Below are 27,738 nucleotides of genomic sequence, written 5' to 3'. Positions count from 1 at the left end.
GTTGCATCGCATGTGGGTGTACAGATGTACATGCAGCACATGTGTAGAGGTTAGAAGACCACTTACAGGAGTCAGTTCTCTCTTTCCATCATGGTGATCCCCAAGATGGAGCTCACACTGTCAGTCTGGGTAGCAGGTGCCTTCACCACTGAACTACCTTACAGGCCAGAGATGGGTAATATTTTTTTAAAGATATACTGATATTATTTATATGAGTACATATAGATGTCTTTAGACACACCAGAAGAATGCATCAGATCCCATTACAGATGGTTGTGAGCCACCTTGTGGTTGCTGGGAATTGAACTCAGGACCTTTCGAAGAGTAGTCAGTGCTCTTGACCACTAAGCCATCTCTCCAGCCCAATAGATAATTTCTCAACGGCTGAAGTTTTCTCCCTAAATGAAATGAAGCATTCTGGGTAGTGAAGCTTATTGCATAATAAGCCCATGTCACTGCATGTCCTTGGAGTGAGTGTCTTCCACACAGGGCAAACTCCTCCTGAATCTAAGAACCCTCTCTGTGCCACAACCTTCAAATGTGGGCTCCTGGTCACATACATTTTAAGAGATGAACAACATGGACTCCAGTGTGAGTTGGAATAATTTCCCTGGGGCATTTGGTACAAATGCAGAAGGATGGTTATTTCATGACGTTATCATCCAGCTTTTGAGTTTTTATGGCACTCCTAGAAGCTCCCCATCACATTTGCTAGCTGTGGAATGAAAAAAAAGAAGGCTTAGCTCAGTTTCAATGTTGCAAAAGCAGGAAATCAATCATCTCTCAAAGTACCTTTATCTTTTAAATATGTTTTATTCTAGGAAGCAGAAAGATTTGTTAACCAAAGGAAAGAAGTGCGCGGTTTGTAGCTAATTAGGTTTGCTTTTGAAACAAATTAGTATTCTGACAAAAGCAACTAAAGACCCAAGGGCTTTTCTGAAATACAGCTCAAGGGTAGAGTCTATCCTGCTGGAGGACTCAAGGACATAGAAGGCTATTAAAGTAACTGGTCACACTGCAACCACTATCAGGAATCAGCCAGCATAGTTGCATGAACACTTGCTGCTACTCCGCTACCTTTCCCCTTTGACATTGTCCAGGATCCGTCTAGGGAATGGCGCTGCCCACAGTGGGCTGGTCTTTCTACCTCAACACAGTCAAGCTAATCTCCCCACACACTAAGTGACAGTTAAAACTAACCAACAACAATGTTATCTTTTTTTTCTTATGATTAAACTAGGAGCTGGAGAGACGGCTCAGCAGTTAAGGACCTGGAAGAGTTCAATCCCTAGCACTCACATGGCCACTCACAGCCATCTGTAACTCCAGTTCCAGGGGATCCAGTGCCCTCTTCTGGCCTATGGAGACACATGCATGATAAACAGGCACTACAACCATGCACATAAAATTGAAAAAAAACCATAATAAAATTAGCTATTAAAATTTGTATTTATGTAACTATAGATGAAAGATATTATTTACCAACTATTAAATAAAAATTATATCTTACTGATAGAATTATCTGTAATTTTTTTCTCACCAAAGTGAGGAAAACAAGTTTTTAAACAAGCAATGCTCTCTTGGCCACATTTTAAATCATGGCTGTAAGGGCTGGAGGTATGTCTCAGTGATCTTGCTACTTTTCCAGAGGACCCAAATTTGGTTCTCAGCACCCAGGGATCTCCAATACTCTATTTTAACCTCTGAATACACAAACAGACATACACACACACACACCTATACCTTTAAAAAGTACTAAAAATGTTGAACAGTGTCCATGTGGTGCTTTAATAATCACAATCTAAACTATTCTGTCTTTTCTGCAAGAAGGCTAAGTTACCAGGTGGTAGTGGTATGTGCCTTTAATTCTAGCAATCAAGAGGCAGAGGCAGGAAGATCTGAGTTCAGGGCCAGCCTGTGAGACAGGACGAGTTCCAGGACACCCAGGACTACACAGAGAAACTCCGTCTTAAAAAAACCAAAGAGTCAGGGGCAAGTCTTTGCACTGCTGTCTTTCATCTTTTTCATAGGGGGATTTGACGAACCTTGTGCATGGCAGCCACTGTTCTAAGTACCGCCTGACAAGGATCCCAGGAACCAATGCGTTTGTTGGCATCGTTAATGAGACCTGTGACTCTCTCGCCTTCTGCGCTTGCAGCATGGTGGACCGTCTCTGTCTCAACTGCCACCGGTGAGCTGGATTCTGTTCCTGAACTGTTTAATATGTTACCAATGCCAGGCATTTTGAGCAGATGGTGGTGTGTCTCGGGGAAGAGAAGTCTAGGTTTACAGAAGCCTTTGTATCTGTACTTTTCCCAGGACCCAGTCACCATGGCTGCAGGTTCAGGCCAAATGCAATTTAAATCTTTGGCCATGGCTTCATTTTCACCATTGATTGTAACTTGCAAAGGATTTTTTTTTTAAATCTTAATCCCCTGGTGTGTGTATGATATTCTGCTGATACCTACCTCTGACTAGTAATTCTGTTCGCTTTTCAGAATGGAGCAAAATGAATGTGAATGTCCTTGTGAGTGCCCCCTGGAGGTCAATGAGTGCACTGGCAACCTCACCAATGCAGAGAACAGGTAAACTCTGTGTGTGTGTGCGCGCGCGTGCGCAAGCACATAAACACATATGTATTTTTCTATTGTACACAAATATAAACAAATTAAGCAACCCAGTAGTTAAATGGACTGACCCAAGTGTCAAAGCAACCTATACAAATATAAAAACAGATTTGTCTGACATTATCAAGGACCAAGGTGTTTGAAATATGGGTGCCATTGACTCTAACCTCCAGACTTGCTTCCTACATAGAAATCCGAGCTGTGAAGTCCACCAGGAGCCAGTAACATACACAGCTATCGACCCCGGCCTGCAAGATGCCCTGCACCAGTGTGTCAACAGCAGGTGTAACCAGAGGATGGAAAGTGGGTAAGAGACCTTCCTGAAAGCTGGGCGTGGTGGCACAGTCCTTTAACCCAGCACTCGGGAGGCAGAGGCAAAAGAATTTCTGTGAAGCTAGCCTGGTCTACAAAGTGAGTTCAGCACAGCCAGGGCTATTATACAAAGAAACCCTGTATCAAGAACCATCCCCTCCCCACAACACACACACACACAGAATGAGAGAGAGACAGAATGACTGTCTTGAGATCGGTGCTCTACAGCCCTATTGAGCATCTGCAGCCGGAGCTCCAGTCCCCATCTTCATGCTTTAAGGATACCTCCTCTGTGGGGAGGAAGGATGGTTCTTACACCATGAGCCCTGTGTCTCCCAGATGAAATCTTTCATTCCCGCTGGTTACAGGGATTTGACTTTTGCTCTAGGCTGAAAAGCCTCTGCTGTGTGTAGGACGTCCTTTTGTTTTAATAAGCAGAGTGCAAAAGATGTCACAAGGGCTTAGGATCTCCTGGGACTCTGAACAGGACCCAGCAGCCATCAAGTTTTCTCTGGGAAGTATTTCAGAACTCATTAGTTTTCCCTTCTTAGAGAGCAGATCTGCTCCAGGGCAGTCTGAGAACTAACAACCCTGTGTCCGATGCTGACAGCTGCTCCCCTCTGGGTGTTTTGGACTAGGCATGGAACAGTCAGTGGCTATGGCAGGTCTGGGGCAGGGGGATTACCTCTCTCTGGCTGCTGGTTGCCATGTTGATCAGGCAAAGCAAGGGTACGGAGGGCACATCAGCCTGAGGAAAGGGTTCCCCTCGAACTGGTTAACACAGGTTATCTTGTTACGCTAAGGAGTGGGCAGCAGTACCACGGGGTAATTTCTTAGGAGCATCGCCATGCATTGCAGCCCAGGAGATCAGCCATTAGGAAATCTCTTTTAAACAAAACTTCTCTTTTCCTGAACATTTTTGTCTATTATTTTCTTCTTTTTTAAAAACATCTGACGTAATGACCACTCACATGGGGCATATTAGACCAAAACCAAACAACCCTGGGGCCATTTGCCTTTGATTTTCTGAGATGACTTCGAATAAGACCACACTAATACCCATGTGGAGACTGTAAGGTAACTCAGAGAGTTCTTGGTCTTCTCTCATTGTCACGTGGCCGAGAGGCATGCAGTAGCCACCCCCAGGTAAAGGACTGCTCTCCCCACTTGACAGGGAAAGGGACTTGATGGGCAGCTGTTTGGAGTAGGAGCCCGTGAGGCCCTGAGATCCGGCTAAAGGACAGCTTACCTGCTCTTCCCCCTCATGCTGGTTCCTTAAACATTGTCGTCCTACCAGGGACTGTTTCGGTGTGCTGGACTGCGAATGGTGTGTGGTGGACAGCGACGGAAAGACTCACCTGGACAAATCCTACTGTGCGCCCCAGAAAGAATGCTTCGGGGGAATCGTGGGAGCCAAAAGTCCCTATGTTGATGACATGGGAGCCATCGGTATGTTGATTAGGGGACCCATGGTGATTTGACTCTTGAATGCAATTTTCTCTGCCTGTACCCTGGGACCAAAATCTTAATCATCCTCTGCCCAACTTCCCTGATTCGTTTGCCCAGTCATCCTTAGTTAAACAATCCAAGGCAGATAATTACCTTCAGAGCTGGCTACACACTCTGTGTGGTGAGCAGCCAACCATGCTGCCAAATTTTGCAAGCCTGGAATTCATTCCCATGAAGCTTAGTTTGAGAAACTCTGGCCTGATTTCCACATGGCTGAACTCTGGAGTCTGCTTGGATGTGCATCCCAGCTGTCAGAAGCACGGGGCCTGCCTGTAGTGTGCTATTTCATCCCGGAGCTTTCCCTTTCCCCTTTCCTTTACAAGGTGGAAGTCTTCAGCTCCCCATCACTGTTTAGGGCAGTGGCGTCAGCAGGTGCCATGGATACTCAGGGCTGCTATAGCAGCTTAGGGAATGGACGAGGATACTGTAAGAAGAGCCCCTGGGATCAGGCCACCAGTCCTTGAAGATAATACCAAAGAGTCCCATTAGATTTTTTTTTTTTCAGTGTCTTCCCAGAATCAGCAGCATGCCCTTGCTCTCAGCTGGCAAATTTGAGTCACTGTATTTAAGCCACTGGTGAATGTAGATGTTTCCCATCTTGGGATACAGTTATGACCCCATAAACCTATTATGGGTTGAAACAAAAAGGTCAAAATGTTTTTAATACACTCAGCCTGCTGAATGTTACATAACATAAATGAGCTCATGGCTGATTGTAACTGCCATGGCTTACATTAAGAGAATATCCTTATCACAAGCCCAACGAGAGTTCAAGATTCCAAAGCCTATACTGTTTTTACTGAATGCTTTGTTACTCTGATATCGTCATGAAGGTGGCAAATGAGTCAAATCATCACAAATTAGGGACCATCTGTGTCTTGCTTTTTTAAAAAAGGTTTATTTATTTATTTATTTTATGTATGTGTGTACACTGTTGCTATCTTCAGACACACCAGAAGAGGGTATCAGACCTCATTACAGATGGTTGTGAGCTATTATGCGGTTGCTGGAAATAGAACTAAGGACCTCTGGAAAAGCAGTCCATGCTCTTAACCACTGAGCCATCTCTCCAGCCCTGTATCTTGGTTTTTATATCTGCCCATTTAACCTAACTGAAGGGAGGCTATATTCTCTCCTGTGGGAATGTGGGGTTGAGCTCTTGTGTTGCTGCTGAACCAGATAAGGGCACAGTTTATGCAAATATATTCCAAAGGGTTACTTTCTGTGCTTACAGGAAGCCACACCTCCACAACTTGGTCTGTGAACCACAGACTTATGTACTTCATATCTCTTAGTTCGTGTGTCCTTCAAAGAAGCCTACCTCGCCTTTTTCTACTGGATGCTATTGCTTGCCTCTTGGGGGTTGGCTAGGACTCCATCAGCACCAGGCAATGCATGTGTGTAAGCAGTTTTTATCTGCTCACTCTTTGCAGCAGCCCTTAGTATCCGTGTGCTCTTGCTCTGTGTAGCAACCAACATTTAAGAACCAGGAATGAAGTGAAGCTTCCACTCCCACATTCTCGTGTGTCAGTGAGGAATTTAAAGTGTAACACATCTTCCCACCAAACCCTTCTGCTCTGCTCCTTCCTCTCCTAACACCCTTGCTCCATGCCCACCTCCTCCTGCACTTGAGAGATGCTGACACAGCACATCTGTTCGTTTACTCTCTGAAGGTGATGAGGTGATCACACTGAACATGATTAAGAGTGCCCCAGTGGGCCCTGTGGCCGGAGGGATCATGGGCTGCATCATGGTGCTGGTCCTTGCTGTGTATGCCTACCGCCACCAGATCCATCGCCGTAGCCACCAGCATATGTCTCCTCTTGCTGCTCAAGGTGAGTGCTGAAAGGTTGTTCAGCAGCGATTTATTTAGGCCTCTCAGAAATGGTAAGAGTAGCATCTGAAGTCCCCAAAACCAGCTTTCTAATTTAGTGCCTAAACTCCACATGCCCCATTTTGATTACCAAAAAAAATACCCAGAAATTCGTAATGCTACCAACATCCTCATCCCTCACATACTCCGTGGCCTACTTAAATTGGGCAACTTGGGTGCTGACAGAGTGTGTGTCAGCATGTTGCCCTTGTAGGTCTGAACCAAACCATATCAGAGACCCCCAGATCATCAAGAATATGAATCCATTCTATTGCATCCCTGGACAGTGTATGAATGGTCATGTTAGAATAATCAGATCTTTCCAAACAGGATAAATCATCAAAGCAAACTACAAAAGAGTTGGCCTATAATCGTAACCTTGTTTCCAAAGTCTTAAGTCTGCCATCTGTACTCAAAACCATTCCTACCCTTCCAGAAGTCCCCAGAGATATGTCAGCCCACTCTTTGTGAAAGTAAACTCAACTCACAGCTGTCCTGGCCGCTTAACTCAGCTTGTAGAACTAGTGACAAGTTGGTGTTAGATGTTGCTATGATGACAGGCCTGACATAGCACAGCTACAGAGAGGTATACCTGCCTGGCTAGACTCAGGGTGGCCCACGTCCAGTGTTGCCATGCATCTGGCTATATGCAGCTCTACAGCCTTTCACAGCACAGCCAGTGGTGCTTCAGACCCCATGTTCCACTTAAGTACTTGATAGAAGATTAACGATGAGTTGGCTTCCGTTTGTTTCATCTTTCTCCAGAACTCAATTCTAGATGCTCCTCCCTTGTTCTCTGGTTCTTCCTTTCTCTCTGCCCTCCTCTGGACCAGACAGGGGCATCAGTTCATTCTCGTGCAAGCTCACTATTTTATTTTATTTTATTTTATTTTATTTTATTTTATATTTTACAAGGGGTTGGGGATAGAACCCAGCATATTTGAGGCGAGTTTTCTTACATTCTGCGCCATCCCCTGCCCTGAACTCATTCTTGACGGAATGCTGTCACCTAGTCATCAAACTAGCACTCAGCGGGGTATTAAAGCCAATGGTTTTGTTTGATTAAATAGTCATGTTTCTCTCTTTCTAATGATGGACAGAAATGTCAGTGCGTATGTCCAACCTGGAGAATGACAGAGATGAAAGGGACGATGACAGTCATGAAGACAGAGGCATCAGTGAGTATCCACCACCCCCTGCCTCGTGTGTCAGCGGGAGGCTAATCCAAAATAAATATTCTTTCTTATGTCCTTTTGGCTTGTATTAAAATTTCAGAAGCTTTGACATGGTGGATTTTTTTTTCCTCCCCTTTTCACTAGGAATAAGTGTGGGTCTCTGCTTTGTTTTCAGAATATCTCAAACACCGTTTTTTGTTTTATTTTTGATGTTATCTTTTACATTTTCTTTGGCCTAAAGCCTCTCCTCCCATGACTTTCCCAACATGCTGTTTTAGAAAGAGAACTTTCTAGAATAATTGTTTTTTAGTCCCCTAATTAGTGTACACATCCCAGAGTAAGAGAAAAGTGCTTGCTTTATTAAAAGAGACTTCTGTTGATGTTGAAATCCCTTGGCCTTTAGCCGCCTAGGCCTTGGCCTGCTGCTACACACTGGAGATAAGCAGCTGAGTGCCTCTTCCTGCATCAGCCCTAAGCCAGCTCCCCCCATCCTTAGGATTCTTTTAAAAATTATTTATTCTAACTCCTGAAAGAATAACTTCTCTAACACATGAGTGGGCATGCTCAGAGCAAGGGGGTTAAAAAAAGGTGTGGGCACTGGAATCACATTATTGTCTGTGACGTCCTGCAGTCAGCAACACTCGGTTCATAGCTGCAGTCATGGAGCGACATGCACACAGCCCAGAGAGGAGGCGACGCTACTGGGGCCGCTCAGGAACCGAAAGTGATCACGGTAAGATCTGGTCTCTGGCATTAGGAGCCTCGGGAGCCTGGGCTGTGCTGTGGGAGGTGGGCACAGACCATCTCTCCCTTTCTCCTGTTCTGTACTTAAGCTAATTATTTTGACATAGTTTCCCCAAAGGATGCACCCAAGTATGGCATGGTTTGAGAAAAGTGTCTGGGCAGTTTTCTTCTGTCTCAATACTTCCAGACACAAGCTAAAAGGCCTTGACCACAGAGATTGCTTTCAAATGTTTCTCCATCAAGAAGGTGGGGGGACCGGTGAGATGGCTCAGTAGGTAGAGAGGCTTGCAGGCAAGCCTGATGACCTGAGTTAGATCCCTGGGATCCACATGATGGAAGGAAAGAGCCGATTCCCGAAAGTTACCTCTGACTACCACACACTGTAGTGCACAGGCACACACACACACACACAAATAAATAAATAAGTGGAAATTTTTTCTCTGTGTAAATAAATAAATAAGTGGAATTTTTTTCTCTGTGTAAACTTGGCTGTCCTAGAACTTACTCTGTAGACCAGGCTGGCCTCAAACTCAGTGAGACATACCTTCCTCTGCCTTCCTAGTGCTGGAGTTAGAGGTGTGTGCCGCCGCCACCACCTAGTAATAACTATAATTTTTTAAAGTGTGTTTTTGACACTTTTTTCATAGCTGTAACCAAATACAGGGCAAAAACAACTTCAGGGAGGAATTATTCCTTTGGCTTATGGTTTAAGAGGTTCAGTTTGGTTGCTAAGCAACCAGATCACCTAGGCTTATATCTTGAGTAAAACATCATAGTGGCAGGGGCAGTGGCAGAAGCTTCCTTTATTCAGGTCTCATCTCCCAGAGTTTCCAGAACTTTCCAAAATAGTGTTACTATGTGTGTGTGTGCGTGTGTGCGTGTGTGCCTGTGTGCCTGTGTGTGCGTGTGTGCGTGTGCGTGTGCGTGTGTGTGTGTGTGTGTGTGTGTGTGCATACGCACAAAACATGAGGCTGTGGGAAACACCTCAAAATCATACTGTCACTAAAGGTTTATACTTTTGGTGTGGAGCCCCCTTAGGACCTCCCGTTGCTGGTAGACCAGTGTCAGCATCATCAGCATCAGCATCAACATCCTATTCTTGGGTCACAGACAATCTAGGCTGCCCTCCAGCATGTCCACCCCGTCTGTGACCATGACTTCCAGGCTCAAAGGCTTTGATGAAGAACCATTTGCACTGAACCTGGACAAAGTTTAAGGTTTACATTAATTGCAAAAAAGTCAAGTGCCAAGCAAACACGTGTCTTAGGAAGTCCCATGTCCTGTCCCAAAGATCAGCCACAGGTGCTTGGTGTCTTGTTGCTTATTGTCTCTGGAATAGCAGGTGCATCAGATCTGTCAGCCACACTGCCACTGTCAACCGAAAACAGAACCCAAGTGAAAGACCGCTTTATTGTTAAAGCTAGCTAGGTCTTTAATATGGTTAGATAATTACTTAAATTGTTTTTTTTAATCTTGGCTTTTCCCACACCTATCCTGAAAAGAAAAAAAAAAAAAAAAGCCTTCAAACACTGTGTCTCTATTTGAGCACAGGAGATGACATCCCTCTAAGCAACCAATAGTCCCCTGACACCACCTCAAGGATGCAATCTCCCTTTGGAAGCTGTGAGATGCTGCAGCCCAGACTGGTAAATCAGAGGCTGTGTATCGAGTTTCGAATGGCATTGTTTCCACTGACTAAATAGAACCTTTGGGTTTCTATGGAGAACCGAGGCAGAACTTAAATTTTTCAGTTTCTTGGCTTCCTGCCTCCCCCATTCCCTACCCCTGCAAAAGAATCCTTTGAACCTGTGTAAGTTCTTCTGCTAGGTCATTCTGTGCCTTCTCTTTTGAATACTAAAGCAGGTTCGAGGCTACTAAAGTTCAGCAGAAATAATTTCTTATTCAGCAGATGCACCAATTCTCAGTTCTCCCTCTCCCATGGCATCCATACCAAATTAGGAACAATGTGTTCCCAGCTCCTTCCACTGTCTAGTGATACAGCTTGAAACAGTGCACCGTGCTGCATGAGTACCTGAGCCAGTAAGGCAGCAAAGGGCGCACAGTCTCTCATCTCTCGCTAATTCATCTCTGTTATCCCCAAGGAATAAAAAAATACTTTCTCATGCAGACAGAATACACCACCAAAGGAAATGGAAAGTGTTGATGGTGCCCAGATCCAAAATACATCATTAAATCAGTGGAGCTTAACTGTAGGCTGCTTTATCCCTGAACCTGTTCAGCATGTCACTAAAAGTGACCCTTCAAGTGGATGGCCCTGTCTCTCCAGCAGGATAAAGTCTACACGCGCATTAAGGGAGAAAATAGAATTGATCATTTTGTCAACACAATTCTGAGTGGCGGTCCCCCGTGTCATGCCTGTACTAGGCGTGTCCTGTGCATTGGGCAATGTGGGGTTGGGGGAACACCCTCAAGGCAAGGATGAGTTCACTTCAGAGTCCATCGCCTCTTGTTGTTACAGCAAGCTGTTTAGACTCTAGTGAGCTATTTTAGTCCTTAGTTTCCTGATTCTTGGAAGCAGAATGGCCGGCTGTGGTGCACGCACATCTAATCCCAGCACTCTAGATGCAGAGGCAGGCAGATCCTGTGATGTGGAGGCTAACCTGGTTTACCCAGGCAGCACAACATAGTGATACTCTGCCTCAGAAATACATACATACATACATACATACATACATACATACATACATACCAGGATTAAAATTTCTACCTGGTAAAGTTCTTGGGAAGATTAAAAGAGGTAGCATGGTAGGAGCTTGGGGCTCAGGCTTACACCTGTGCTTTCTCCTCCCTGCTTATCCTCTAGCAAACCCAGCAATGAAGGTGTGTGTTCATAGACCCATAATTGGTGGAAGGAGATAGATTCCCGGACTGAACAAAGGAGAAAGGGAAAGTAGTTCAAAATCCAAGGACGGGCTGGAGCTTGGGAGAAAGCAGTGCCAGGGTTCTATGTTGTGCTGAGCGTGTGTGTGTGTGTGTGTGTGTGTGTGTGTGTGTGTGTGTACTCTCACAAGCACGCGTGCATGCGCGTGCACACACACACACGTATGCTCGAATGCTAAAAGCCTAGGCTCCTGGGAGGCTGCATAGTGATGATGGTCCTGAATTAAAATTGGCTGTTGCTTGGAAACTTAAGGTGCTTATTTATTTAGAAATAGTTCATGAGGATATATTTTAAAATATAAGGTTTTTTCCTTCGGTACTGGGAATCAAAACTGGGGTCTGGTACATGCTCGGCAAATACTCTTACGTTGCGGATACCCCAACCACACTTTCATCAATATTCTAAGACAACTTAAAGTGTTTGTTCTTTTCAGCAACATATGAGCCTTTCAAGTGGTGCTACTTACTAAACAACCTTGTACCTATGCATCTGCTTGGTCTCGTATTTCTCTTGAAATCAGCGTGTTCTGTCTGATATCTACTGACTTATTCTTAAGTTTAAAAATGCCAGCCAGCATATGTTTATTTGTTCCTTGTGAGTTTATATTGTTGCTACTTCCTCGTTAGAAATTTTATAACTGGGTTTAAACAGATCTTTTTCCGTGTGTGTGTGTGTGTGTGTGTGTGTGTGTTTATGTGTGTTAAGCAACCTTCTCTTTTTGAATATGGGATTTTTCCCTCATCCTTGGCAGTTTCCAAGTTACTTTTTTTCCAAGACAAATGAAAGAAAACCTAGTCAAGAGCAGACCGTATCCTGGAGCTCCCTCCCGAAGTTACTCTCTGTGGCCACTAGATGGCGAGTGAGTCCCTGATGGAACCTAGCGTTCTCGCAAGTAACAATGTCTCGAGAAGTGGAACATAAACACCTAAGCAGAATGCCAAACTACAGAAGCCAAATTTGGGTTTCTATTCCTCATGGGTGCCTGGCCTCATTCCTAAAGCGGGGGTCTTACTTGAGGCTATCTCTGCAGATGCTTTTCTATATATGCCTTTGCAATCGCTGCCAGGGGTCCTTTGTGTTTAAATAGCATTTTTCCTGTGATCCATGGTCAAGTCTGTCCTTGTGATCCCTCACAATTCTCAGTGCACAGCACAATTGCCTGGCACCAAGTAAATGGTTATTTGTTGGATGAGAAAATGTGTCTGTGGGCTGGGGAAAAGGCTCCGTGGTTTGCAAAGCGCTTTGCTCCACAGGCATGAGGCCCTAAGTTTCCACAGAACCCACACAAAGCCAGGCACAATAGCCCCATCTATAAGCCCAGAGCTTCCATCGTGAAATGGGAGGTGGAGATGGGAGAATCCCCAGGAGCCTGTGGGAGGGCTACACTGATGTATACAGCAGCAAACGAGACCCTGCGTCTGACAAAGTAGGAAGTAAGGACCAACACTCGAGACTGTCCTTTGACCTCCACACATGCACGCCTTACTCACTACCACCTACACCCACAAAAGCAGACTTAAAGAGTAAGGAAAGAACACACTGTTTCACCTGCTGCTCTACCACTTGCTGTGCCCCGGGAATTTCCATTCATGTAATTAAATACTAGGAAAGTGTGGAGTGAACAAATCGTGCCGTGCAAGCTTCTCCTTGCTTACAGATAGAGAGAAACCATTTCAGAAAAGGAAACTATTTTTGGCTCACAGTTTCACAGGTTTCAATCTGTGCTTGGGCAGCCATGCTATTTCTGGGCCATGGCCAGGCCAACAATGATGCCTGAGGACATGGTGAAGTGAGGTACATTTTTCCAGGGCAAGCCTCCAGGCACATGCTTCCTCTAACTAGACACCCACCATCTACTTCCCACCACCTCCCACTAAATGCTATGTGGTTTGAATCTATCAAAGGATCAGTCCACTGATGAGGTTGGAGCCATCTTGATTGAGCCCCTTCCCAAAGCACAATAAACATAGAAGCCCCCAACACAAGAGCCTCTGGGGGACATCTCAGATCCAGACACAATGAGGCAAATAATTACAGAATGTCTCTGGACTACAAACTGTTGAGTAGGAAAAAAAAATGGATTTCCAAATCTTACTAATTATATGAGACTAGTATTTGGCATGCCAGGCAAAGCTACAGGGAACAGAAAACACATTAATGTCATTACTTAGGGAATTATAGTATTGCAGAGGCTTGCTTGTTTTTATAGTTTTGGGGACTGACCCTAAAGCCCCTTACATGCCAGGCAAGTGGTTTCCCACTGAGATATCTCCCTACCCCCTTTTTACTTTATTTTGAGACAGAGTCGAAATTGCTCAAGTTGGCCTTGAAGTTGCTCTGTGGCCCAGGCCAGCCTTGAACCTGTATCTTCCTGCCTTAGTTTCTAAGACGCTGCATGTACAGATCTGTACCTACGGACCTAGCTGGTTTTGCTGTGAAGTGTCTCCTTTGTGTGAGCCACTGTGTTCAATGCTGGGAGTTCAGAGGCAGCAAATAAGAAAGAATTGGCTAGCCAGGCAAGGCGGTAAACATCTCTAACGCCAGCAAGTGAAGCACAGCAGGACGATTTTAGACTACTTAGTGACTTCCAGGCTGGCCTGGGCTATGTAGCAAGACCATATCTCCAAAAATAAAAGTAAGAATAAGAAACCAAAAGAGTGGGGCAATCTGTCAACAATGAACCTGCTTTTAGTATAATATGGAAATCACAGAATGCCGTGTAGAATGACAAAGGGACACCAAACCCAGGTGACTCACAAGACCAGAGGCAGGTCAGGGGCATAAGCATGGAAGACTTACCCAAGAAGACCTAAGGCACAGTGAAACATGAAGCATAGCAATAGGATCTGAGAAGGTGGGAACTTACACCAGGTATGCTAAATAAATGACCAGTCCCTTACTGTGGCACTTAGAAGGGACCGGAGATGAGACCTATATGGGTGGCATCCAGGCAAACAGCTTAAATGCTTTGCTAATTGCCACCCTCCTTGTTATGCAAAGAACAGTGCTGTTCAGACAGACCAGCAGCTTTCAGAGTCTGGTCTTCCATCTCACTGTGTAGTCTTAGCTCTGCCAAAGAGAGCAAACCAAGAAACTCACTAAACTACCACTTAAACATGGATAAAGGTGTCACTTTTCCTGGACCTCTAAATCTAGAAACCTGCATCATCCACAAGGATGTCAAGCCCTCTAACCCCTTTACCTGGCAGATCCATTTGGTCCCCATGCTCTCTGCTTCTTCCCAGGAACCTCTTGATGTTAGGTGCTTCTCTATCTTTAAGCACTGTTACTATCTACCATCAACCTGAGGTCTGGCACACAGCCTCCAGTTCTGAGCACCTGGCTTCTGTTCAGGTTGTATTGACACTTACCCACCCCCAGTACCTGCCACTAAGTGCTGGTGGTTTCAACTAGCATTTTCACCCTGGACTCAGTCTCCCTCCCAGCAGCCTTCCCTGCTTTCCCCATGCCAAGCTTTTCAGCATTTCACCAAGGTAGCCAACCCTTTTTAGGGCAGTGGTTCTCAACCTTCCTAAGGCTACAACCCTTTAATACAGTTCCTCATGTCGTGGTGACCCCCACATAAGTAAAATTATTCCATTGCTACTTCATAACTGTAATTTTGCAACTGTTGTGAATCATAATGTAAATATCTGATAGAAGACCCCCAGATGATCCCCTAAAGGGTGATGGCCCACAGGTTGAGAACCGCTGCTTTAGGCCTGTTGATTCAGAGCTATTCTGTATGATTATGCTGTGCCAGTACCTGTGGGTGCTTTGACTGGTGGCTTCTGGGGCCTTTCCTCCTGCCTTGCTCCTGACAGCCTCTCCTGGCACCTGCATCAAGGTCCACTGGGTGATAAAACTGACAGCAACAAACTCTGCTCCCCTTCCCCCAACTTTGCTGAAGCCATGCCTGTTTCTCATTAGTATTGTGTGTGTGTGTGTGTGTGTGTGTGTGTGTGTGTACACACATGTACACCAGCCTCTCAGAATAAGATGGTCCCAAACAAGTCATGCTTTGGTGAGACTCAGGGCCTCCATGTCTCCTCTGTCATCATCCTGATCCAAGTTATAGCCAGTCACTTTACCATTTAACCACCCATACCTGGTTGCCTAGCAACCCCTACAATCGACCCTGTCCCACTTTCTCTCATCCTTCAGTGGGCTGTGCAGTGACTTCCTATGTCTCTTCCTTGCCCTTTCATCCATCCTTCAAATGGCCAGTAGGTCTCTCTGACCACATATTGTTCATGGCTAGCCATTTATAGGGAGGATGTGCACCTATTGTCTATACTAGCATATACATCATGCACTAACTTTAATTTAACGTCTCCACTTCTCACTTCCCTGCTATCCGGCTACCTGCTGACACACATCCAAGGTGTGTAGTAGAGGGATCACTTCATAGCTCCGTGCTTCTGGGTCTGGCCTCCTGTCTTTTTGCTTATATCGACTTTACCAAAGTCTTACTCACCCACTTAAAATAGGGTGACCTCTCCTCATTCCTTAAGTCAAGAAAAGTTAGTCTGCCTTGCTTTCAGCTGAACCTCTCCATTATCGTTCACCATGGTCTGCTTTAGAAGAAGCATCTCTCCTACTCAATTTGAGTCATTAAGGAAGGAAGGAAGGTAAGGCTATTTCACTTGTCACCCTCTACCCCAATGTGGCCTACGGTGAAAGAGTGAGCCAGTAGCCTGTGCTCTTGCTTGTCTCAAACACTGGTGGCTTATCTTCCTCTGTAGGACCAGGTTTTTGTCTGGGAAGTACCTCTAGTACCTTAGCAGAGTGACTTGTACCTAAGAGATGCCCAGTAAATATCCCCTGCACTGGGCTGTTAAATAATTCTTCCAGTTGAGTTATGTTTTATTGAGGACCTAGATTTGCCTTTATTACTTTTGCATAGAGCAAGCATTTTTAACCACACAGTGCTGCTGCTTGGCTGAATGCAAGCACATCAATTTGCAGTCTCAAATGTGACTAGTCCCTACCCATGGGTGAGGGCTGATTGACACTGAGGTGCCAGGAAACTATTAATGAGCTGTCACTTCTCAAAACATTTAGAAGAGATTTTTTTTGCAATATTTAAAAACATGCCAAGGTTCTTGGAAAGGAATCCTTTGATCAACTAAGGTATTTTCTTTTGAAACATGTATTACTTAGAATACTGAAAGAAATGAATCTTTAAACATAGTGAGCCGGCTTACACAGAGAATAGTTGATTCCTTTCTAGTTGCTCTGGGTTGGATGGGAATTTGATGTTTCATTAAGTGCTAGAACCTTGGATGAGTTCCTTCGGTTCTCTGGCCACCTCCCTTCTACGGTGGCCATTGACAGTCTAGCTGTTATGCTGGAATCACTGACTTGTGTTTTGCTGGAGGTGGGTGTGCTAGTGATAATGAGCTGGACCAGAGCTGATATCACATGGTGCTGACTGGCTGGGTCCTCACTAATGTCACATGGTGCTGACTGGTGGGATCCTCACTGATACTTCCTGGTGATAGTGGACTGGACCCTCCCTAATGTCACATGGTGCTGATTGGTGGGATCCTCACTGATATCTCATGGTGCTAACTGGTTGGACCCTCACTAATGTCACATGGTGCTGACTGGCTGGGTCCTCACTAATGTCACATGGTGCTGATTGGTGGGACCCTCACTGATACCTTCTGGTGATAGTGGATCGGACCCTCACTGCCATCCTACAAGCATTCCAGCACTCAGCCCCATTCTTACCCACCAGCCCCAACCAGCCTGCATCCTGATCACATTGTCAGAAGCTGCCCATTCCCTACCTGCTTTAGTATTATATGATACAGGAGAAAATGATCATCTTACTCTCTAGAAACATACGATCATGACTCCAAGAGTGCCAGGATGGGTACCAGCAGATAATGGGGTGTATGGGGTGATTTCACAGTGGGGCTGTCATTGGCCTGGGGGTTTGGAGTAATGACTGTTGGTTTCCCCAGCTTTTTCCGTTTAATATGGTTGTGTGTTTATACTTAATTTTTTTTAGGAAAAGCAAACAAACCCTGTTATCTGTAGCTCTCCTTACCATTAAAATACTTCAATATCTGCTGGTGATATGCAGATGTTGGCACCTAAGTGTCACTAGCACCCCACAGGGCTGCACCCCCATCTTAGTCTGCTGTGTCCTGAGGCTATGTTGTTCCTTTTCTAGGGTACAGCACCATGAGCCCACAGGAAGACAGTGAGAACCCTCCATGCAACAATGACCCTTTGTCAGCTGGGGTGGACGTGGGGAACCACGATGACGACTTGGACCTGGACACCCCACCTCAGACTGCAGCCCTGCTGAGCCACAAGTTCCATCACTACCGCCCACACCACCCGACCCTCCATCACAGCCACCACATGCAGGCGGCCGTGACAGTGCACACTGTGGATGCTGAGTGCTAACAGCTCTCTCATCTCCCCGAGCAGAGGGGCCCTGGGTGACAAGAATGCTCTGAGAAGAAATGAGCCTGCAGACAGCCCTGTCATATGACACGCTTTGTCCAGCATGGTTCCGCTGGTTTGCTGCCTGCCGGTGCATTTGCAAACCGAAACCACGAAGTCCTGTTTGTAGGGAACTGATGCTGGTTCTGTAATGGAGGGGGAGCCTGATAAACTGACCTGCCATAATGGAATGGAACAGTAGGCACACCACCAACACAGACACGTGTAAAGGGAACTGAGCCAGAGCAATGCTCCCAGCACCAGAAGCACTCACCCCTTAACTGGAAGAAAGCTGGAGCAGAGGCCTGGAACGTGGCACACCAGATGCCACCAGCCGCTGGATGAACTCCCGTGTTTCCCAGCGGTACCTGGATACCACCCTAACTGTACGGAGCTCATCTTATGCTCTAAACGATGCATCTCAAAATTTCTAAGTAAAGGATTATTTTTCTACTATTTATTGAACTTTCAAACTTTGTGGGGGTGGGGGGGGGGGGAAGGAAACAAGAGATTCTCGGCCGTAACCCTGGCTGTTGTGTGCGATGATGTGGTTCTTTGATTAAGGAGTTGTGTTTCTTATTTAACTGGTGATCTGCCCACTGCCCTCATCCACAAAACAAAAAACAAACAAACAAAAAAAAAAAAAAAAAAATGGGGGAAATGAAGAAATCTTTCTCTGGCTTGTTTACATCACTTCCTGGGAAAACATCATACACGATAGTGTTCCCTCATTGGAGGGGCAGTGATCCAAGATGTTTTCAAAGAAACTTCATTCCTTTGGAATTCATTTCCACCTCCCATGCAATGGTTTTCCTTAGGTTTCTACGAAACCTAGTATTATAACCGTAGCCTTCCAGTTTAGGGAGGCTTGGGTTTATTCTCTTTGTTTTAAAGACTATAAATTTTAAAATGTCTCCTTTTTTACTCTGAGAATATTAAACAGGTAAAGGGGGACATTTTAAAATTGTGAAATTGTGGTTCTTAAAAGATTTCTTTTGAAATCACAGCTCAAAGCTGCTGCCACGTATCCACCAAACTGCTTTTGACTTCCACAGGGATTCATCAAATGGCTACTCGGACGTGGGGCACTGGGATTTTAAAGTAGTGTTCTAATTACAGTGGTGTATTTTAGATTCACGCTTCGTGATTCAGATATGTTATGAAGACGTTCTTTGCACCGTGTGTGTGGTAAATCTCCGTTTATATATAGTTGGAAAAAAAATCACTGAATAATGTTTTAATGATAGGGTATCATGATATACTGTAAAAAATAAAATTGGGTCTTCAGCACTACAGAAAGTAAACTATATATGTGCTCCCTAAAAGTCCTTCATACTGTGTATAAAGTTGCAGTCTTGTGAAATAAACTGTATGCAATGGACAGTTGAGGGGCTGCCGTTATGTGACATGCTGTTTCTCACCCTGCGGCCTAGACATCCTTCCAGTGCTCCAAACAACTCCAGGCCTCTTGACCATCTCAAACACACAAAGAAATGCAAAGATATTGATAGGCTAAAAGAAAGAACAAACATTTAAAAGTAAGTAAGACTACCCTGTATAGTGGTTTAGGCTTTACAAGCTAAACTCAGCAGGAGGCTCCAGAGTTTGAGGGTAGCCTGGTGAGACTTTGTCTCAAAACTACTAAATAAAAGCATAGATAGCTTCCTCTTCTAAATCCACTTACTTCCTTAGTGTAAGATGGTCAACTCTATCTCAGGCAACAGTCCAGATTACCTTACATGGATAGCTGGCTTTCAAAACATCAGAAATCCTTAGAATTGACATGACAAACATTTCAGTATTAATGTTCATTTTCATTAGAGACCTGTCTGCTCCGGACAGCTTCCTATGTTAAATTCTAAGAAGAAATTGAGCATCCTTGGAGTTACTCCAGTTGTGGTGAGACAGCCACTAGGCAAGAATTGCCACTTTCCTTCTACAGACAAATTACTGTCCAGAAAAGGACACACTTGCAGAATAGTCGACTGATTATATCTGCCTAGACAGAGTAATCAGCCCTTAATAATTCTGCAGCACTAAGGTTTGTCAGAAGATCCTGGACCAGAAGGCAGAAGAACAGATGCTCCAACGTTTTGAAGTAGAGCGAGTGTCCAGGTGGTCAGAGATCTCTATAAATTGGCTAAGTTTTAGAAACTATGATTTGTGCTTCCCACAATTATAGTTAACTCAGTCATTCTGGATTTCTAATGGGGTTGAAAACAAATAGCTATTGACCTTAAGAGAAAAGATTTGAGTGGATGGTCGTCAGCTGACATTCATCCTAAAGCCAGGTTCAGAACTAAATGTTCTAGTTAGATTAGATGACAGAGGAGCTGGTTAGTCAACAAAAGGACAGACTGGGTATTAGGACTATCCTGTTCCTCACTGGTACAAATTGGCATAATTATGCTCTAATTGTATTTTGAGAGAAAAGTTTCATTTTAACAGGAAGGGTGATGTGTAGGAGGAGGCAAGGTGGGAGGGGAAAAGTGGATGGTTACTCAAATGAAGGTCCTGTCACCCCTTTTTCAATAAGAAGAGTTCCATAGTCAGCAAGCCCAGCTGAAATGACCTTTTACAAGCAGACCCAGGTAAACTCCAGAGATGGCTCAGAGGATAAACATGTGTAATAGGTGCATAAAGCTGAGAAGTCAAAACAGAATCAGTACAGTCTGTTCACACACAACAGCCAGCCAGGCATGCTGGTATACATTTAGAGTCCTAGCCATTGGGAGACCTGGTTAGGAATGTGAGTTCAAGGCCAGCCCAGGGCATGTAAGATGGAAGACTGTCTTTAAAATTTTTTTAAAAGACTTTCATAGAAATTATTTTTGCATCTTTTGCAGTAAGACTGCCCTTGGGTCAAGGGTAGAAGTAATTGAATGTTTATAACCTGAACAAGGGACCACTTGGGATCTTGAGTGGTGGTGTTTCTTTTTTGTTTTTGTTTGTTTGATTGACTGATTGATTTAGATTTTATTTTATTTTATTTTATATATGAGTGTTTTAACCACACGTATGCCTGGTACCCACAGAGGTCAGGAGAGGACATTAGATCACCTGGAACTGGAGTGACGGATGGCAGTGCTGGGAATTGAACCCAGGTCTTCTGCCAGTGCAAGTGTTCTTGACCACTGAACCATCTCTCCAGCCCCTGTGTCTAAGTTTTATAGATCCTGTAGAGACTAATCCTTAAGCGTTGCATGTGACACTGTTCAGCTTATACATGTGCTGGTGGTGAGTGGTATTCACATTGTTTAGAAAGAAAAGCAAAAAAAAATTATATATATATAAATATATATATATATATATATATATATATATATATATATATATATATATATATATATCTCCAGACTCAGTAGTCCTCAGAGTATATGCCCATCTGTATTTTCTAAATCTTCCATTTAGAGGAATCTTTAGTTGAAAGATACCTAACTATATATGATGGTCTATTTAGTAACTAAAGTGTGTGAGTGTCATGTGTCTGTGGGGACCTATATTGAGGTCTTGCAACTTTGTTTCTTTTCCAATCTCCATCAGTTCATAATTGCTTATTGGGCTCCCTTCCTTCTCTAATCCCTTAATTTAATGTTTCTCATTTTTATTCATGAGTATTCCCTTCCCTCAAAGGAAACTTAATTTTATTTAAATTCTCCTTAAGAAATGCAGCTAGGAGATAAGATTTTGTTGGATAGACTCACAGTTCGAAGAGAATACAAACCACTGTACTATCTGATTTCTATTCTTTCCTCAAGAATTCATTTTAAGCCTTTGTAGGCAGTGTCTCCTCTCACTGATAGTGTGAGCCTTAAATAAAGCTACTTACTCACCATCCTGACCCTGGTGTCTTTCTCAGAACTGTTACCCAACCACCTCTGAGCGGCACATGCTTTCTTCTCCTAACTTGCCTGGCAGAGCACTGAATAGGAATCAGGGAGGCCTGAAAGCTAATCCCAGTGTCTCTGATCCCAGGCTTAAATCTGCCACCAAGTACAAAGCCATTTGGATTGCATTGTTTCCCTCCTTTGTGTGACTGGTTTGCCAAGCTCTGTATTTCTCCGCTGGATCTGGGACTTCTAAACTGCATCCTTAATTCCTGTCTAGTATTTCAGCCAATCAGTGTTCAGGACCTCCTACTTACATAGCAGAAGCAAGTACATAGCAGTGAAGCACAGGCGTGATCCTCTCCTCCATAGCTGTAGAGAGGGAGTGGATGAGGCTGGCTGCCCAGTGCCTACCCCATCCCCACTCCAGTGTGATTCTGTCATTAGACTTTAGACCTGGTTTTAGATTTCTTATCCATCCCACAGAAAGGTTAACATCTCCACACCCACAGATGACAGGGCCAGTTTCAGAGGTAGCATCTACCCCCACTGACTGCGACCTTGCCCATGTCATCATCATCAGCTCAGAGTGGCACTGATGAATAGTGAATAGTGGGGAGAGGGGGATGAAAGGAGAGGACATACAAACCGCTGGCTCAGCCAGCTTATGAGAGACAGAAGTCCTTATTATTTAAGACCATTTAAACTGGTTTTTTGGCAAGTGCACTTGAAAGTTTATAATAAAGGCATTCAAACAAAGAAATGCAAAACCTGAGTACAATTTCAGCTAGGGCTGCTTGTCCTGAAGTAAAGGAGGACTGAGCGTGAGAAGCAGGGAAGGGGTCTGCCGCGAGGATGATGCTCACAGAAAACCTCCAGATGTGACATGTTGGAAACTGCTACCTGCAGACTGAGAGCCAGGTGGGGGTCCGGGGATGGTGGGACAGGGCTAACTCTTCAGGCAATGGGATACAGAACAGGAGGGGACCTGCCTGAGTGAGGAAGGCCACTGAAACTAAAGGATTGCTTAGCAAAGGGAGGTAGGATAAGATGAGAAGGAAGAGGCAGGAAAAATAAGGTCCTGGGCACTATAGCAGAAAATGTGTTTTAGATAGAAAGCCTGTAGGATAGTTGAAAAAGGAGAGAATGGGGAGGTGTTCCAGTCAGGAGTGTGTGTGTGTGTGTGTGTGTGTGTGTGTGTGTGTGTGTGTGTGTGTGTATACACATGAGCATGCAAACTTCATGTGATTGCCATATATGTGTATATGTATGTGTATGCAGGTGTATGTGCTCATGTGCTCTGAGACTGTGGGAAAATGTCAGATATCCTGCTCAGCTCTGTCCTTCTGAGCCTCACTGCCTTGGTCTCTCACTGAACCTAGTGCTAGGCCGGTAGCCAGCAAGCCCTAGTGATCCTTTGGTCTCTGCCCCCAGTGCTGGATTTGGAAGCATGCCTGGCCACACCCAATTTTAACATGGTTTTGTGATTTAATATGGGTCTTCATGTGTATGCATTAAGTGTTCTTACCCACTGAGTCATCTTCCTAGCGTGTGTGTATGTGTGTGTGTGTGCGCACGTGTGTGTGTTTGTACACATATATATTTATAGCCCATTCTGAGTTGAAAGATCATGCAATAGTAAGACTGGGAACATGAGAAGAAAACTATTGCACATGAACACAAGGTGATGCCAGCAAAGATAGAGGAAAGTAGGCAGGGAGTGGTATCACACTTGCACACTCAAGCTGGGGCAGAAGACTCTATATTAGTGTTTTGGTTGTTTTGTTGTGGCTTTAATTTTTTGAACCTATTTTTAATGATTTTTTTTTTTAAATCTTTTAACCTCCCTTCTAGCCCACTACCCACCAGAGATAGTAGAAAAGAAAGGATATGGGGAAAGTGGACCTGTTTAGAAATGGTTCTTTGGAGTAAATCCCATCTGTGTTGTTAGGAAATTAGTGGTTTAGTTTATAGGTCAATAGCAGCAGCTCAATCCACTCACAAACATTTTATGGATATATCAGCAGTCTAGTTTGGTAGAGTTGGGATAGCAAACACAAATCAGTAGTGGTGGCATTACCTTGCAGAGACAGCCAGGCCTCACCCTCGGCACCAGTCAGCAGGAGGGACCAGGGCCAACAGGAACATCAGGAAAAGTTCTTGACTGTGCCTCTCTCAGCAAAGTGAAGATCAGCAAAGACGTGAGACTAACAAGCATTGTAATGCTAACTCTATAAGCAAGCCTAGCTCAGCCCCCGTCACTGTCCTTGGAGTCTTACTTATACTCCCTCTAAACATCATGTGTCCTCCATGGGTCTTGCCTCACTTTGAGTCTTGTCTTAGCATGTGAATCTGTATCAGCTGACATCACCCTGTCAATCGGCCAGAGTCTGCGAAAGTAGCAAGAAGCCACAGTACACCATCAGAAGATTTTGGGGTGTTTTTCTCTCTATGGAGTCTTGACAAAAGGAGCTCAACCATGCAATGGAAGGCAGACAAACATATGTGTGTTGTTAGCAAAGAGTCCTTCATCACATGTCCTTTCGTGTGCTTGTTTCACTGAAACACCCTTTTACCTGTGTATGTTCAGCGAAACGTTCCTTTGAGAGTCTGTCTTAGCCTTTTATCTGTATCTGCTTCAGGAAAACATCCTTCATGGGTTTGCCTTAACAAAACACCATCCAAAACAACTGACTTTCCAAAGAACCCTTAAGTTCCCACCTCATTTTGCTTTTTGTTTTGCTTTTTATTTTCTTTCTTTTTTTGTTGTTGTTGGGTTTTTTGTTTGTTTGTTTGTTTTGTTTTGTTTTTTGTTTTAAGAGCAAAGTGGCCTAATGAGAATAGTCATGGAAGCAGAACTCCCAGGTGTTGTTGGTATAGAGTTCCTGGCTTGAACAACTGTACCAGTCATGCCGTTGCCTTCTGTGCTAAGAAGATAAGAACAGAATCAGTTTGGATAGGGGGATGGAGAATGAGAAATGGGTCAGTTTTTGACAGTAAGGTAGCTAGAGCTACCTGTGTCCTTGATATCCTGCCTAGTAACAGTAAGTATGACCAAAAAGACATGTGGGAAAAAAATTGATAGGCTCACATTACACTTGCTTTGTGGTGCACACCATGGTAAGGTCTTTCCATCTACTACTGGCTTTCCAGCATTTATTGCAGCTCAGTCAGTGTGATGCATGAGTTTTCAGTCTTGGCTTTGGCTTCCCCAATTCCCTTGGCACCATGCTCTGCAGGGGTCTTTCTGACTAAGTTCTCCACTAGCTTCTCTTTGCAGCCCTGGTGTGCTCCAGCTGCTCTAGTAGCCAGAAGCCCTCTGGCCTCCATGATGTGAAGTACGTCTTTCCTTCCGTGTTTTCTCTACTATGCAAAAAGACAGTAATCACTTCCCTCCTCCTCAGCACATGCCAGATGTCTTACACCCCCACGTACCCAGCCCATTCCTGTAAGGGAGCTCTGATCTCCAAATATTCTGAAGACCTTCCTTGAAATCCCAGCTGTGAGTGTTCACCTCATCCCACTGAATACAGCCTCATGGAAACTGTCCTGTAATCCAACTGGACTTTTGCTTTTTACTTTTCTTTTTGCATGTATGTGTGGTGTGTATGTGTGCACATATGTGCATGTGTGCACATATGTGTGGGGGGCCAGAGGTTGATATTAGATAGCTTTCTTGGTCTCTCTCCACCTTATATATGAGGCAGGGTCTCTCACTGAGCCTGGAGCCTAGTCTAGCCAGCCACCTTGCCCTGGGGATCCCCCATCTCTGACTCCCATGCTGGGGTTTCTGGTAAGGTACTAACCTGGCCCAGCATTTATGTGGGTACTGGGGATCCAAACTTTGTTCCTTGTGTTTGAATGGCAAATGCTTGCCCCCACTGAACACACTCCAGCCCTGGACTTCAGCTTTATAAAGATAGGCTCTGTCTTATTCATCTTCATAGTATGCATTATGCCATTTGCTGTATGTGCAGAGATTTAATGTTTAGTCCTGGTGTGTCTGCAGCAGCCACACTTACAAACTGTAACAGCACGAAATGCCTATGGCAGTGACTAGAGTCTGTCTATTTTTCCAAAGTCAATTAGTGTGACAGATTTGGGGTTTCATCTTTACTGTCTTGCACTAGCTATTAGCGTGGCCTCACTACATAGCAATCTTCCCAACTTTCAGCGCTCCTTGGCAAGACCCAGTTTATCTTCTAGCACATCAGTCAGCCTCTGTCACTGTAACAAAATACCTGAAGTAATTAACTTATAAGAAAAAGGTTTCTATAATTCAATTCAGGAAGCCCCGATACCTTGTCAGATGTCCCTATCGCTGTGGGCCTCGGAAGCTGTGGTGAAGAGGATATGTGCATCATTGCTCATCTCCTAGCCAGGAAACAAGAAAGAGATTGAGGATAGGACAGAACCCCATAACATCCTTCAAAGGCACATCCCCAGCCACTGAGGGCTCCTCAGAAGGCTGTACCATCTAAAGGTCCCACTACCTCCTAGTAGACACCCACCCTTGTGAACATTAACATGTACATCATAGTCCTGACTGTGTATTGATTGGTTCCCCTGGTAGTTCCACAGCTGCCATTAGGGTGTACCCTCACATTTGTGTAGGAGCCTCACAATCCCCTGATTGTGATTTCAAAACCTACTTAATTTAGGGTTCTTAAGTGTTTCAACCTTACTTCTATCCCACCGAGCATAGGGAGGGAGGGAAAGATTAATAAGAAAAAGGGGTTGCAGACCTGTTTAGAAGTAGTTTCTTGGAGTGATTCCACTCTTCATTGACAGGATACCAGCAGTCCAGTTAAATAGCAGACTCCAAACAGGAATCAGTAGCAGCACCTCCATCCAATAGAAACAGCAAGGCTCTGCCAAATCGGTATGAGTCAGCAGAAATAGCCAGAATCAGCCAGGATACCACAAGACGCTCTTTGGAGCGATTCTCCCTATAGGTGAAGACCAGCAAAGACCAGTGAAGACCAGTTAAGACCAGTGAAGACCAGCGAAGACTAGCAAAGCGTTGCACAGCTTCCTCACTCTGACTGTGGGGTTCCATTTATATTTTTTCCTAACCCTCACATGCCCTCTCAAGTGCCTGTTTTCATCAAAATCACAAACCCTCTCAAGTGTCTGCTTTCAGTAAAACATCACACGCCCCTCACAAGACAGCTTCCAGAAAAACATCACAAGATACAACTGAGTTGTTAAAGAAACCAGAAATTTCCACTTTAATCCCCCAAACATCAGAATTACAGCCACGATACTGTGAAAGAACAGAGCCAACCCAGTCACTCTCTAGACAGCTGCATCGAACATGGATCTCCTCCCATTCAGTTTCCAGCTGCACCTCATGCTGGGTGCCTACATTGCCCACACCCAGCCCTTGCTAGCTTCCTGGTCCCTGTTGTCCCTTACATTAAGACAACAGTTTCTTTGCCTTTCTGGGGCCATTTCTCAGAGTCTTAAGAGTCATTCTGCCCTCACCAGACCTTCTTCATCAGGACTTGTGTTCCACTTTTGGTGCATGTATGACCTACAGATAGCTCATCCTCTTCCCAGACAGACATCAGCAGGATGTCTCCTCCCATATCCCTCTTTTCCCTGAAGTCCTAATCTTCGTTCCAGTGACCTCTGTGATGCTCTACGGTCAAATGTGCTCAAGCTTTTGTCATTATGACAGAACATTGTCATCCACAGAGATCACATGTTAGAAACACACAGTAGGTTTGTTGTTTTAATTCATGATATTCAGTAAGTCTACAATGTTGTATTGAGTGGGACTCACAGCTATCCTCAACTGTATGGATGCTGCCTGTGGACCACTGGTTGGACTAAATGGCACGAACATTTCCCAGGCATCTTCGGTATTAGACATCCCATTGTCTCTACCGTACCCCAAGTCAGTGTCATTGTCCCCTAGAATGCCACAGAAGGCTCTATATTGTCATTCCTCCCTTTCCTAATTCACTGTCACATGTAAATTAATCTGAGGACCCTTTAAAATTAGAGGCACTAGTCTGATACTTGGTAACTGTGGTATGTCACGTCTAAAATGAATGACTTTAAAATGTATACATTCAGAGTGCTGCAAACCCATCCTCTTTACCCACGTCAGAGGGACACTCTATACCTATCGAGCACTGGCCTTCCATAGGCTCACCGTCTGCCAGTCTACCCACTGTCTTAATGGACTTAACTAATTTGGATGTTTCATGTAAACAGATATGTGACTGTTCATGTTTGGCTTCTTTGCTTCAATGTAGTTTGTGAGATCTATCCATGCTAAAGGCTGGATCTGTGCTTC

The 27,738-nt window shown here is 44.6% G+C and overlaps 1 protein-coding gene and 1 long non-coding RNA gene across 2 annotated transcripts in view; one reads left to right on the top strand and one right to left on the bottom strand.

Annotated features, from left to right (window-relative positions):
* The window catches only part of Cachd1 (cache domain containing 1), a 215,417-nt gene extending 196,425 nt beyond the window's left edge, over nucleotides 1–18,992 (top strand). The window contains exons 20-27 of the mRNA XM_034502781.2: nucleotides 2,031–2,191; nucleotides 2,499–2,585; nucleotides 2,818–2,934; nucleotides 4,237–4,388; nucleotides 6,122–6,283; nucleotides 7,422–7,499; nucleotides 8,128–8,229; nucleotides 17,327–18,992. Coding sequence (XP_034358672.1) covers nucleotides 2,031–2,191; nucleotides 2,499–2,585; nucleotides 2,818–2,934; nucleotides 4,237–4,388; nucleotides 6,122–6,283; nucleotides 7,422–7,499; nucleotides 8,128–8,229; nucleotides 17,327–17,565 — 1,098 coding nt within the window. The 3' untranslated portion in view covers nucleotides 17,566–18,992. The remainder of the gene's footprint in view (nucleotides 1–2,030; nucleotides 2,192–2,498; nucleotides 2,586–2,817; nucleotides 2,935–4,236; nucleotides 4,389–6,121; nucleotides 6,284–7,421; nucleotides 7,500–8,127; nucleotides 8,230–17,326) is intronic.
* LOC143442404 (uncharacterized) lies at nucleotides 404–26,449 on the bottom strand. The gene is made up of 3 exons (XR_013110570.1): nucleotides 26,177–26,449; nucleotides 25,733–25,805; nucleotides 404–715 (listed from the first exon to the last, which is right to left on the bottom strand). It is a non-coding gene; the product is annotated as an uncharacterized LOC143442404 (long non-coding RNA).
* Nucleotides 26,450–27,738: the final 1,289 nt, after the last annotated feature.

This window comes from Arvicanthis niloticus, chromosome 5 (assembly GCF_011762505.2).
Source record: "Arvicanthis niloticus isolate mArvNil1 chromosome 5, mArvNil1.pat.X, whole genome shotgun sequence".
Classification (NCBI taxonomy): Eukaryota; Metazoa; Chordata; class Mammalia; order Rodentia; family Muridae; genus Arvicanthis; species Arvicanthis niloticus.
Note: the sequence above shows the minus strand (reverse complement) of the source record. Positions and strands in the feature narration are given on the sequence as shown.